This window comes from Phaseolus vulgaris, chromosome 6 (genome assembly GCF_000499845.2).
Source record: "Phaseolus vulgaris cultivar G19833 chromosome 6, P. vulgaris v2.0, whole genome shotgun sequence".
Classification (NCBI taxonomy): domain Eukaryota; kingdom Viridiplantae; phylum Streptophyta; class Magnoliopsida; order Fabales; family Fabaceae; genus Phaseolus; species Phaseolus vulgaris.
In genome coordinates, this window is record NC_023754.2 from 22,740,738 (window position 1) to 22,755,442 (window position 14,705).

General features: G+C 29.3%; 1 protein-coding gene across 1 annotated transcript; it reads left to right on the forward strand.

Annotated features, from left to right (window-relative positions):
* Positions 1-8,872: 8,872 nt before the first annotated feature.
* On the forward strand, positions 8,873-14,446 carry LOC137831949 (prefoldin subunit 3). Its single transcript, XM_068639867.1, has 6 exons — positions 8,873-9,094; positions 10,978-11,035; positions 11,776-11,847; positions 13,181-13,300; positions 13,387-13,488; positions 14,065-14,446. The coding sequence occupies exons 1-6, from the start codon at positions 8,922-8,924 to the stop codon at positions 14,143-14,145; spliced, it is 606 nt and encodes a 201-aa protein (XP_068495968.1). The 5' UTR covers positions 8,873-8,921; the 3' UTR covers positions 14,146-14,446.
* Positions 14,447-14,705: the final 259 nt, after the last annotated feature.

Consider the following 14,705-nt stretch of genomic DNA (forward strand, 5'->3'; position numbering starts at 1 on the left):
AGAATGATGGAATACAAAGTGTCTCTAGCATTTCACTAGGATTTCTAATATCAGTCAAGAAGGATGAAATACAAAGTCTCTCTAGCATCTCACTGGGATTTCTAATCTCACCATTATGGTGGTTATCTATTCTCTCATTCATCTCTATGTTGCTATTCTCACTTACTTGTTTTTCTTTTTCTCAGAAGTTCCCTTTTATACCTAGAATAAGAGGAAAACTTCTTCATAAAGAGATTAATGCTCATTACATTTTCGCTAGAGAGTTACAATTCCAAAAAACTTTTGAATGACCATAGTTGAATATATTCAATGAATTACTTACCAATATTCATGGGTCATAATCTCCTATAAATTAAAGAGGGATTCCCAACTCTTTGTGTATAAAAAGTCATGCAACCTTGCACTTAATTAGTTGATGAATACATTAATTAAATAATTAGAGAAATTACCATGTCACTAACTTATTGGGATTAATTATAAGGTTTAAGAGGTAATTAAGATGCATGTGGTGTAATGTGTTGAATTTGACTTACACACAAAAAAGTAAATACATCCTGCATGTTACGAATATTTTTGTATGATAAAGTATACAAATGCATGAAATTAAAAAGTGCTATAAATGCAACATATCTAATTGATATAATTTTGTTTATCCATAGTAAAAATAATAGGTGTTTAAATCATAATTTTCAAAACTACAATACTTTGATAAAAAAAAACAATTATTTTTTAATAATTTTTAAATTTTATTATTATGTCTAATGTTAATTTAAAAACTTGTGTTAAATAAATTAATTTTTTGAAGTTTTTAATAATTTTTTCTAAAATATTAATTTAATTGGTATATAAACTTAGGAGGCATGTTATAATTAAGATGGGAAAAGTTACATGAACTGGGTTCTTTTAAAATCTCGATCCCTAAAATACACATTGGAGAGACTAAATATAGGAGTAATTAAATATTCCAACTCGTTTACAAAATCTAAACTATATACAAAAGTAGCTTATAGAAATATTCTTTCACTTAACTTATTATATACTAGTTTATCTCTATCTAATCTTCCTCATTTTTTAAAATTCGTAAAAGATAATTAATATTTTGTAGTTACTCAACAAAGTTAACTTTAGTTATGAAAGATTTTAAAGATATTTTATGTACATCAATAACCGTTCATTTTTAACCTTTATTATCATTAGCTTTTGAGACTTCAGATTTAGAAATGAATGAAGTCCTAAAGTAAAAAAATAAATAAAAGTATATACAAAAGTTAATATTCATCTCTGTTGAAAGTCTTAAAATGGATATAGTATTTAAAAAGCATCTATTAGTATAAAAGTTGAGGAAATAAAAAATTCCTTACATCTTAATTGTTCGCCACAATTAAAAGATGTTTTTAAATAAAATACAATATATTTGGTTTCTTGGGTAAGAATATAGGTTTTAAAATGAAAAGTTATAAGAGTTCATTTTATATATTTTTCAACGAATGAAAACCCGAAAAGACAACCTAACCAGTGTACCACGTGGCTCCCATTATGTGAGGTCTTAATTAAAAGGATTAATGCAAGTAACCTAATTTTGCCATTCTTTACCGATAAAAAAAACCTAATTTTGCCAAACATAAAAATTGTCTTCAAGATGTCAGGATAAATTCACGACTTTCATTTACAAGTCACAGTATAGTACCAAAGACTTTTCAAAGCAAATAAAAAAAAAAATCTAATTTACCCTAAATTATGGTAATATTGATATAATCACGTACATGATAAGACAAATAAAAACTTGTGCATTTATTGTAACTACAAGCTTATTGGTATTTTACTTTAGGAGATTGTCCACTCTAATATGGAGACTCTACGAATTAATTTTGGCATTTTTTTTATCTAATTCTGATATTGATATTTTATTTGATTTATTCTTCATCAAAATAAATATTTTTACATGTAAGTGTTACTATCTCCATTTCATCATTTAAAAAACTAAACATTATTATTCACACAAAACTAAACATTATCATTTCTTCAAGATGACAAATATCAAGATGATATATGGTAACCGAGAAATATGTAATGAAAAATAGACAAGTTAACGCTACAAGAAAATTATTAAATAAAAATTAATTTTATAGATAAAAAATAATTAATTATTATATTAATTAAATTAAAATAATTGATTTTTAAATTAATTTCTATAATTATTAAATAGTTTATAAATTAATATCTAATTAATTATCAAAATTTTAACTATTAATTATTTAAAAATTAATTAATTAGTAGTTAAAACTTTCATATCTAAATATTATTAGTCAAGAGATGTTTAATTGCTTTTCATAAACATATTTTATAAGGTAAAACAAAAAAACATAATTTTCTATAGCTAATTGTAGTTTGTAGGGTCTATCCCTGTTGAGTTGCCCTGCTATAGGTTTTTTTTTATGATTTGGAGGTATATAATCTCTTTTTTATGTATATGTATATGGCTTGGAATATTTTTATTTTTTTTAATTTAATTAATTCATTGCCTATAAAACAATAAACTGTAATTTGTAAGAATTTTTCTTTAAAGTTTAAATTGAAATATATATATATATATATATATATATATATATATATATATATATATATATTCTTAGTGATATCTAATAAATGATATTGCAGAAAAATAATGTGTAATGAAGCAATGTTTAGGTGATAATAATAAATAATAAAGTGGATTCTGTTGTTTTGGTAGATTTGTTTTATGAATTGTGCAGACAAGGAAAGGGCAAAGGGTGGTTAGTTTTATAGTTAATTTGGAACAGCATGATGAATTGGATGGAGGCAACCTCTCTTAAACTCAGGCCAATCAGTATAACCTTTTCACCCAACCATTGTCCCACTTACACACATCACAACACTGCAAATAATCATGACCCACCTTTCAAAACACAACACATTAAACCTAGTTTTAATCTACTTCCCCCTTTCATTCAACAAAAAGTCAACACAATATTTCCAATTTTAATAACATCATTTTTTTTTCTTCATGTGCTGCCCTTGCCTTGCGTTTTCAGGGTAACTATAAACACTAACCACCCATTTAGAACATCTTATATTGCATTTATCATCATAATAAACCCAAACGGTACTATGGAATTATTGCATCAACACGTTAGGGTTGGGATCAGTTTTCTCTACATTTTATCTTATTTACAACTTTTTATATATGTACTCCTTTAATTTTGGTCTATGATATATATATTGAAGAACCAATTTATTTCAAAAATACTATTGAAAAAAAATATATTTCTTCACAAAATCATCATATAAATTTGAAAGTAAAACTTATATTAAAATTTTAGATAGAATAGCTAAATAATTGAAAAATTTAAAATAACTTTTGGCATGTTATATATATTGGTATTTTTTTTATTTCCTATTCAAGAGGAGAGTTATAGTAGGTACACAATACATGAAGATAAGTATTAGAAAGAGGCAATACGTATTGTGCTTGCTTTTAAACTCGAAATTTAGTTTTTTAACTAAGTTTGTTATGCCTTATTATTTGAAGGATACTTGACAGAGTTATAAAATTGTGAGGGAAGTTGTTAGAGGTTAAGAAGGTTAAAATTGTGAATGAATTAAGAAAACATTTTTTTGATATAAGTTCCTAATATTTGATAGTGAGAAAATATGATATTAGTGGTTTGATATAGATTAATTGAGGCAGGACATACATCATTTTCTGTGGGTAGGATAAGAGATGTATCATAGTTAAAGATGATAGTAGCATGATTAGCATGTTTTGTGACTTTGTGAACAACTTGATTGGCCTCTATTTTCCATCTTATCTTTCTAACTCCCCAAACTACTTTTTAGACCCAAAACCCCTTTCTATTGGCTACACTTATGCCTAATGCAACCACAATTTAACTTCTTCCCGTCAACCTCTTCAATTATCATCATCATTATCATTCCCTACCTCGTTTCTCAATTTTTCTTTCAACTTCTCTCTCAATTTCTCTCTCAAGATTCCCAATAATATTAACATATTCTTATTTTGTACATATTTTCTGCTTAGTTCTCACATTTCAACTTCATATATACATCACTTATTCAATTATAATCCAAACTAGTTTGCTTTTATCTTAATTAAAAAAAAAGTTGGTTAATTTTATTAAATTTATTTCAAAATTATTTTTTTATTATAGTATGTTGGAAATTTCACAACTACTAGATGTCAATATAGTTCGTAGTATATAAATGAATATAAACCTCATTTTATTATTCGATTTTGTAAGGTTAAGTTGTGTTTAGTCTATTTTTAATATGATATTTGAATTATTTAGAGTTTATCCTAATGAATGACAATTTCGACATAAGGGGAGTGTCCACATTAACTCGAGTTAGATTTAAAGTCTACTTCATCTTATAGTATATGAGAATAAAAAAATTATTTAAAACAACATTCAGTTAGTTGGAGAATATTTTTCAATAGTTTAAATTTGTTTATATTTTAGTGTATTAAACTTTTTCTTTTATAATTGAATCCGGAGAAAGAATGAAATTATGGTGTAAATTGAGATACTTAATCCTTTTTTATTCTATTGAAAGAATTTGAAATGAGTTTGGTTCCTTCTTTCAAGCCTTGGCATGATGTAGCTTTTGTGAAAGGAATAAACATGAAGAATTATACGTCAGTTTCCAACGAGGGGAAGTGAATGTGCATGTAATGTTAAGAGAATATGTGACACTGAGGGCATGTGAATGTTGAGGTGAAGAAGAGAATATATAACTTAGATATAGGACACAAATGTTATACGTTATGTGTATTATTTGGTGTTATTTTTGTAGGGTAAAACAAAATTAAAATTTAAAAGCACTTGAGTTTTGTGACCCTTAGATATATCATATGTTGATGTTGTCAAAGGAATACAACACCCCCACAGTGTTGAAGAAGCATAGCAATCACCTTAGTAATAATTGAATTGATGCTATGATGCTCATGATTCGGTTCGGTTTGCGTAGGATAAAATCAAATCTAAACCACTTATATTTAATTAGAAGGTTTTTGTTTTTAAATGCGATTCAGTGCTACTGAAAGCTCAGTTAGATCAAACTTGAACCTAAACTTATGAAGCACCCTTTTCTTCACTAGGAATAGTGTTGTTCTTGAAGCATTGTAGTCTCATTTGATTGTGACATTTTCGAAAGCTTTAACAGCATATTTTAAATGTTTTTTCAAGTGTTACACGAATTTCCTTTTTTTACAAAATTTAACCACTGATCTTCGTCTATTGGCTCAGATTTGTTAAATGTGGTCGCTGACAAACCCATATAGAGTGCTTTGACATACTTAGTATTTAAGAATTGTTCTGACATCAGTTCGAGGAATTAATAAAAAAAATGGTGGAATCGTTGATGGAGAATATGAAGGGCAATAGGCAATAAATTGATTTGTAGATGGTGGAGTTGATGTGCACGTGGCAGGGCCAGTAGCCGCCATTGTGAATTGATAAAGTGTGAAATTATTAGATTATGATCCATTTCACTTACCCATTACTTGGTTAAGCAAACTCTGTAGTCTTGAGGGCTACGTTTGTGCAATGAATTGAACACATGGTCCATTAAACAAGAGTAAACCAAATCCAACCCTGGATATCAGATTATTCCCTAGTGCTAGATAAGGCATGGACAATTTTATGCTTTCATTTTAAGTCTTATCATTTTTTTCAACCACATCATGACGCCACCTTATTGCAAATGATGCACCAATCATACAAATATCATCTCAATTCTGACTCTTAACACATATTCCTTTCTTAAAATACGCTAGATAGAAGACGGAGAAAAATATATATAAAATTGAGAGAGTGGCTTTCCATCAAAATGAAGTGAGAAAGAAAATGTGAGACAGAGTGTTTAAGGACTTTTATTTTTATATATAGGAATCAAATGGAATTGAATTGGTGACGCAAAAATAGTTTGGTCATCCCAAATATTCTTCTTTGTGCTTTGGGTCCATACCTCTCTCTGCTTTCTCCCTTTTTCTTTACAATATATTTTTCATAAGCCATCAACCATCATGTTAATACGTTTAGGAGAAATGCTAGTAGTATAATTCTTCAACCCATTTTTTTGTACTATTTGGTATTGGATATGCATATAATTTAAGGACATGCGTGTAGATTTTTTAACTATTTTCTTCAGTTAAAAACCATTTTTTTGAAAATTATTCGTGCACCTCTATATATTTTTTTTAATTTCAATAATATACTAAGAATAATATCCTTCTTAGTATGTTGAGGATTTTATGGTGTTTTTGTTCGTGATGGTTATGTTTTCTTTGCTTATTTTTTTTTTCATTTTTTTGGAAGCCACAAAATCCTGAAAAAAAAAATTATCAAGATTCAAATATTTAGTGCAAAACTAAAAAAAAAAATTATGTTTGCAATGAAGAACATTAAATACAACAAATCTTCTTGTCAGTCTCACGCATTCAAATAATAAAATTATTTTCACACACTGCGGCTGAAAGTGAGATACAAGGATGTAAAGGTGCAAATTATTTTAAAAAGTTGAGATTATGCTTCACTTAAAATTATTTAAAATTTTCAAAAATATTAAAACCAACTTTTTCATTGGATTTGCTAAAAAAAATTTTTTTTGGATTTGCTTTTGTGGAAGTATTGAAAGGTTTAACTACAAGATGGAATTTATGATGGCCCAAAAGGCCCATTAATGGTGTAAATCTGAAATAGAAATACGTGGCCTTCTCAAATGCTCCCGTATTTTTTTTAATTTACTATACGAGAAAGGAGGGAAATGCCACTTTTCTCTTTAGTAAAAACAATAAATTTACCGAAAATTTATTGGAAAAAAATGTAATTTTATTGAACATTTCGTACTTTTACCCTAAATGTTTAAAAAATAAATAAACAAAACATAAGCAATTGGTAAACTCTTTTGGCTTAGATATGTGTTCAACAAATACTTATTCTTACTTCTTTCTTCTATATTTGTTTCAATTCTCTATTTAGTATCATTTACACTTTTATTTTCCAATTTAGCATCTTTTTGTTTTTATTTCCCTATCTAGCACCTTTTTGTTTTTGTTTCCCTATCTAACACCTTTTTATTTTTTTTATTTTCCTCACCATTTCAAAAATAAATAAAATAATAATAAAATATTTTTTTATATATAATTTTAGTTTTGAATGCATTAAAAAATAAATATTTTTAATATTTAAAATAGTTAGAAATATAATTAATGAAAAAAGAAATAAGTTTTTACAAAATAAAAATAAATAAAAGTAATAAATTTAAAATTTTTAGTTTAAAATTATTATTTTTAAGAATGAAGAAAATAAAGAATTAAACCCTACAACAATATAAAAGTTAAATCTATAAACATAAATTAGTATTTATTTTGATTATTATTGATGATGTAATCATGTTAATTTCAAGTAAAAAATACAGTACATAATTATAAAAAAAAAACAAAGTCAATTAGTATTAATTAATAGTTGACACACAAGTAATATTAAAGTGTTTACCTTAAATGCAAAATTCTAAAAAAAAAACTAATGCAAAATGTTACCCTTGATGTTTAAAAATGAGAAGAAAAAAAATGCAAAAATAAATAAGTCTAGAAAATAAAAACAACAACAATAAAATAAAAACAAAAAAAATTGAAATAAATAAAGAATGGCAGAAAAATAATAATAACTAAAAACATAAAATATATAAAATAAAGGCAAAACAAAATAAGATAAAGATAAAAAATATAAAAAAATATAAATAAGATAAATATAAGAGATATAAGATGATACTAAATAAGTATATGTTGATCATAAAAAGAAAAATAAATGAAAGATGATCATTCATTTAATATTTTCTTCAATTGTACATTAAATAGTTTGTGCGAAATGAAACATAATTAATGACGAGAAGTGCACAATCCAATAATTTTGGAAGAAGTTTTTTATGTGTGTCCTGGTGTTTGACAATATGAACATTTTTTTTTTGTTCGATCATGTTGTTCTCTTATGTCCATATCAGTCCTTATTCAACTTGTTTTTTTTATAATTATATCCTGTATTTTATACTTGAAATTAACATGATTACATCATCAATAATAATAAAAATAAATACTAATTATGTTTATAGATTCAACTTTTATGTTGTTGTAGAGTTTAATTTTTTATTTTCTTCATTCTTAAAAAAATAATTTTTAAACTAAATATTTTAAATTTATTACTTTTTTATTTTTATTTTGTAAAAACTCATTTCTTTATTCATTAATTATATTTCTAATTATTTTAAACATTAAAAATATTTATTTTTTAATACATTCAAAATTAAAATTATAAAAAAAAATTAATTTATTTATTTTTTAAATGGTGCTAGATAGGGAAATAAAAAATAAAAGGGTGTTAGATAGGGAAATAAAAACAAAAGGATACTAGATAGGGAAATAAAAACAAAATGGTGCTAGATAAGAAAATAAAAGTGTAAATGGTGTTAGCTAGGGAATTTACCCTCTATATTTATTTTTAGTTATAATTTTAATTTTCAACTAAATATTTTTTTAAATTACTGACGTCAAGGCAAACATGTTCATAGAAATAAAAGTTTTAAACATAATATTTAATAATGTATCGAGATACAATTTTATACTTGAAAACAAACCTTCCTTTAAGTGTGGGATATTTTTTCTTATTTTTTAAGGATATGTTTAAATTTAAAATAAAATTTACCACAAAAAAATGAGTGATGCTAGTATAAAATAGGTGGTGTAAAAAGTAACTTTAAGAGGAGGAAAGAACCAAACTCGAGTATGGGCTTTGGTCGTGGCCTAATAGAAGTCCACGGTTGGACCCAAACTTAAACGACAACTGATAAAGCGTCGTGTTGTGTATTGCGGCGTGTGAGCGTCAACAATGGCTTCTTCGTCTTCAACATCGGGTTTGGGTTCGGGTTCGGGTTCAGGTTCAGGTTCGGCGCTGACGGAACGAAGAGGAATACCAGGGGCACAATTCGTGGAGGATGTCCAAACTTACCTCACTGAATCGGGCCTCGATGTTGGTTCAGCCCTCGCTTTTCTCCAAGAAAGGTTTTCATCTTTATTTTTCTCTTTTACTTTCTCATTTTCGACATTCTCGAAACCTGAAATTTTAAGGATCTGCTTACTATTTTCCTCTGGTTGTCTTGATAGTAAAAATCAGCTTCTATTGTTCGTTAGTAGAATTTTGGGATTGCATCAGTGTGGTAATCATCTCCAAGTTTAAGTTAGTTCTTAGCTAGATTAATCTGCATTTTTTCAGTGCCTTGTAGTTTTCCTTTATAAATGAGTATGGGACTCGAGTAAATGTGCTTAGATTTGACTGTGGTTGAGAAATGTGTGGGGTGTGTGACATAGTGATTGTCGATGGTGCGTGTGAAGTAATAAGATTTTCAAAAGAATGTGATAGAGTTAGAAAAATTGATGTGAGTTTATAAGTGGAGTTGGTAGGTATTTCTAAAGTTGATTGAATGGGAAATCAAGTATTTTTATGCAAAGGTAGGGAATAGGGATGACATAACAAGCTGAGCTGAAGAAGATCAATATGGGTGATTTTTAGGCTGGATCTTTTGGTCTGGATTTTGGAACGGGGAGAATTTGTGCATACAACAATAAAGCCTTATCTCAGTTGGTCAAGTTGCTACATGGGAGGAAATTTGTGCAACATTAAATGAATTATTACCTCGAAATGAGGAGAGGCTGAATGGTGTGGGAGTTATTTTGGATAAACAATCTCTGTTAAGCTACATGAAATTATAGTCTGTTTTTATTTTTGTTTCTGTGATATGAATAGTGGTTAATGAACAATGCAGCTTTTCATGTCATTTTAAGGTTGCAGTCCACGTGGTTCCCTTTTTAGATCTTTGGAACATGTCAATGCATGATGCTTAAATTGTGTACAATTTGATTAATAAAGTGTGCAATTTGTATAATCTAGCCATTTGTTAGGAGTTCCACATTGAGTAGGATAACTTATCTAATTTAATATTTGAACTTTGAGGCTCTTCCACCTAATGAACTAGTTTTTTGGGTTGGACTTTTCTTTTGTGCTTAAGTCCTACCAATTGGTGTGTTTATTGAGAGTTAAAGTACAGAAACTGATACCTAGCTGGATTAAGGGGCAAACTGAACACTAATAGGCGAGTGAAACAGTCAAAGATAAATTGACTGCCATTAGGTTGGTGTTGATTGGGTCGAAGCAGTTGTAGATGTTGGTCCTTCATGGAGGTGACAATGTTAAGAGTCTCACATTAAGTAGGATAAGCTACTTTATGTCATACTTAAGTCTCGTGTGACTTTCCCATCTTGTGGGCTAGTGTTTTGAGTTGGACTCTTCTCTTGTACGCTAGTCCTAACAATTATTATTAAATGGAATTTCTGCTCATGAACCTCTTTCCATCATTATTATTATTTCAATATGATGTGTTTAACTAGTAAACTAAATGGTATGTATGGTATTGATCTAAACTATTCTCCTTGGTATCTAACTCTTTAGTTATACCAAAATGTACCAATTTTTAACCCTGTACCCAATTTTCTTCTATTTTTAAATGTACCAAACATGGGAAAGGAATTAAATGTCCCTGTCATAGTTAAATGACAGTGGATTTTTTGGCAAATTCCCATAGGCAATCTGTGAAGGAAGGCCTGCAATGGCAGCTCCATAGGCTGCAATTATGTGTTTATGTGGCAGAATTTTGGCCATCCACCATTTGTAACACTGGTCTCCATTCTAATTTGTCTACCAAATGCTACTAATGTGTTAATTATGCAGAAATATTAAGTTTCTCTTGCTCTGAAAGATACTTTCAAAACCATAAGTTCATTTGGACACTGAAAGGAACACTTATATGTGAATATATTTCTAGTTTCCATGGTGAATGTACTTTCATTAGTGTTTGTATGAATTTGGATCTATCATATTTTCCTTGCAGACTTCAGCAATACAAGGTAGTAGAAATGAAGCTTCTTGCTCAGCAAAGGGATCTTCAGGTTTCATTTCCCTATATATCTAATAGATTATACTTTGTTATTTCTTGATAAGTTACAATGGGGCATGGTTATACGTTTATGTTATTATTGTTTTATTGGTATTTTGTCTGCGGGCTAGAAATATGAGGTAAAGAAACAGTTATTGTATTTTATGTTAGAATTAATAGCACCAGTTAAAACTTTAACCTGTCAAATATCAAGTGTGAATTTGACATTTTTATACCTGTTTAGGTGTCTGTTGGATGGGATCAAGCAAACTATTTTTCCTGTAACACATGATTAATATCATTCATCTTGGGTCTTGTGTCATGTGTCACGGTTCTAATTCTGTAGTTTTTGAAACATATATGGGATGTAACCAGAACAAACATGGGTTCACGCCTCATGGCTGAGTTCAGTTGCATTGATGTTATGTAGGATGATAGGTTTAGACTCCAATCTAAAGTTGTCATATATTTTGAATTTTGGCCATTCCTAACTGTCTAGGCTTCATACTTTGAAGTAGAATGCTGGTATAGAAAGAACTTAAAACAATCTTATTGATTTATTACCAATTGCTAGTTTTAAAATTTCAAGTAAAACAGGAAAATATGTTCCCTTTTTATTCTATTTTGGCAAAAAAAATGTAAACATAAAATGATTCATCTAAAGTTACTCTGAAGTGAGTATATCCAATATTTTTTTTGTTTAGGTATCTAACCAACCTATTGTAGTGACACTTTTGTTGTGGTTGTTGTCAGGCAAAGATACCAGATATTGAAAAGTGCTTAGACATTGTTGCTACATTGAAAGCTAAGAAGGGTACTGGTGAGGTTCGTGTGCATCCTGATCTTCTATAACAAACTATATCTTAACAAATTATAATAGTAAATGTTATTTAGGTAAAAGATACTTCTAGTTATTATTATCTTACAAAAGTGTCAAGATAGTAATGGTCAGATTAACTTTTATCAGACAGCTGAACTCTGAAATTGTATGCATCTTACTCTGTCAATACATATAGTTGTCCCGACAAAATATGCCATAATTTTTTTAATGTTGCTACATCCTCAAGACCTCCTGATTCCTCAATAGTATGCAAGCATTGCTCTAGTTTTATGGTCGTGACCATTGTTTAGATATATCCTTTATTTTCTTGTTGACAGCTAGCATGTAGTTTCCTTCTTTCCATGAAAAGTTGCCAGTTCAGGTCCCCATGCTTAATTGTTAGGCTTCATTGCTGCTGCTTATTCTAATTTTCTAGTTATATGGAATCTCTTTGTACATATGCTTTTGATTTATTTTTTGGTTATAGTTTTTATGTTAGATTTGTACTATATGATAAAACTCTTTGGGATTTGTGTATCGTCATCATCACCTAATAGTTGATTCCACATCTCAAGCTACTGGAATCTGCTTTTGTGTTATCCCTCATATCCTATAAGATTGATACCGTGATCAATCTTTTTCCTGATATAGAGAAGCAGTCCCAGTCCTAGATTCGACACACATACAAGAGTATTAATGTTTTTGCATGTACTTGAATGCCTTCACATTGTAGGCTCAAACATGTTAGATTCTTGCAGATACCAACCACAAATGTTTGGCTTTCATTTTTCTGGAGGATTCTCCATCACCAGTACTTTCATATATGTAAATCTGGCAGGTCTGAAACAACAAAGATGTGCAAAAGTTGTGCTTAGTTGTGTACTTTTGGGTTAGAAAGATTACGGTAGAGGAAACAGAGGAATAAAAGAAAAAATGATATAAAATGAACTCTATGAAAGGACTGACGATGGACTGATATCCATGTACAATAAAGAAGCTTTTGTTCATTGTATGCTAGGTTTTCATTTGTATTTGTGAGATTGCCTATGCGACCAATCCACTCTTGTGTGATTTTGGAATGCAGTTTTGGATATCACTGTCCCTCCAATCCCAGTTACCTCCCGTCCCACCCAAATTTCAGGCTCAATTGTTGTTAAGGAGTCCCAAGTTACTATTGTCAATCAATTTCTCATTATATTGCATGTCATTAAAAATTTAATATTGAGCATTTGTTCATACAACCTTTCTATTTCTAGTAATCTGTTTAAAGTTTTTACTGCAAGTGAAAATCATTAGTTATTTTACAAACTTAAGATTTGTATTTGAATTTAAATACAGGAACTTATTACTGATTTTGAAGTATCAGAAGGCATATATTCAAGAGCACGCATAGAAGAAACTGATTCGGTGTGCCTGTGGCTGGGAGCAAATGTTATGCTCGAATATTCATTAGAAGAGGTAATTGTATGTTAGTTTTTAGGTGTTATTTCTGTTCTTTGTTTCTTTTTCCCCCTGTATAAATAAAGTATATATTTCTGTTTCAGGCTACGGGTCTTCTACAGAAGAACCTGGATAATGCTAGAGCCAGTTTAGAAGTTCTGATTGCTGATCTTCAGTTCTTGAGGGACCAGGTGACAATCACTCAGGTCAGCTTGCTAACTAAGGGTTCCATATGCCTCTGCATTTTCCACACCTTCCCATTTAAAGCAAATAAACATAAGAACATTGAGCTTATATAGCAGCATGGCGACAGGCCGTTTAATGCCATTAAGGGAAGTTCTCAGCAGGAGGGACAGAATGTGAGAAAACATAAAAAAGGAAGTAGAAATTGAGATAAAAAGTTTCATTTCACTGGTTATTTTTTGGCAAAGAAAATGCGGAATTTTTATTTGGAATGGAAAAACAAATATATGAAAATTATTTAGTGTGGAAAAATACACTCACAAATAAACAATGAAAAACAGTGATTCATTTCCAGTCATTCCTTTGTTTTCTTTAAAAACAAGCGTACAATGATGCCCACTCAGCATTTTCTACCCTCTCATTTTCACATCTTCCTTCCATGCACATCTTATCTTTATATCATGAATTGACACTTGAACTGCTTTTTGTATCTTGTATAAATGTTGTTGAGAATGGGTATCGGTAATCCATCATCTAATCTTTTCACAGGGTTCTTAAAATAATTAATTTCAGTTATTGATATATATCTATTTTATCAGGTTACAATTGCTCGTGTGTATAATTGGGATGTGCATCAACGGAGAATTCAACCGGCTGCTACTCCAACTGCTCAAGAATAAAATGGATAATTTATTCACACCTAGATCTAAAATGTAGCGCTTATATATTTTCTTTAGAGTATGATTTTTATCTGTAGCTAGTTTATAGTTTATATAAATTGCGGGTTTCTCCCTGTCTCCACTTCCGGTTTCACCACAGTAGACACTAAGAGGAACTATGTTTATGTTGACTATTGTCTTGATCTCTTCTAAAATGCCCATATATTAGGTTGATGGGAAAGTTTTGTTTGGTGTGATCATATGGATATATTTTACTCTGTAATTCGGTTATACTTGTTTGAGTTTCTATTCCTGATGCTAATTTTAGTAGTCTCTGAGTAAGCCGAGTTCGAGTCCAAATTCTGTATCAGATAGATAATAAAGGCCCCACAGAAAGCTTCAATTGTGAATGAAATCCATAGACTAAACAACGCGGAATAAAACGGGACAAGACATCGCAAACAATTGCTCTCTAGTGGTGTCAATGTCATCTTATCTTTCCTCAAAGGAGTCGTAGATCTAGACGGTTTCTAATGAAATATTAAATTACCACTCTTAGTCATGGATGAGATGATTCCAGG

Excerpts from the sequence above, each read along its gene's own strand:
- LOC137831949 (XM_068639867.1), top strand. The coding sequence starts at position 8,922 with ATGGCTTCTTCGTCTTCAACATCGGGTTTGGGTTCGGGTTCGGGTTCA. Across the intron at positions 11,848-13,180 it reads CTAAGAAGGGTACTGGTGAG|GAACTTATTACTGATTTTGA; the intron begins GTTCGTGTGCAT and ends ATTTAAATACAG. Across the intron at positions 13,301-13,386 it reads TCGAATATTCATTAGAAGAG|GCTACGGGTCTTCTACAGAA; the intron begins GTAATTGTATGT and ends TTTCTGTTTCAG.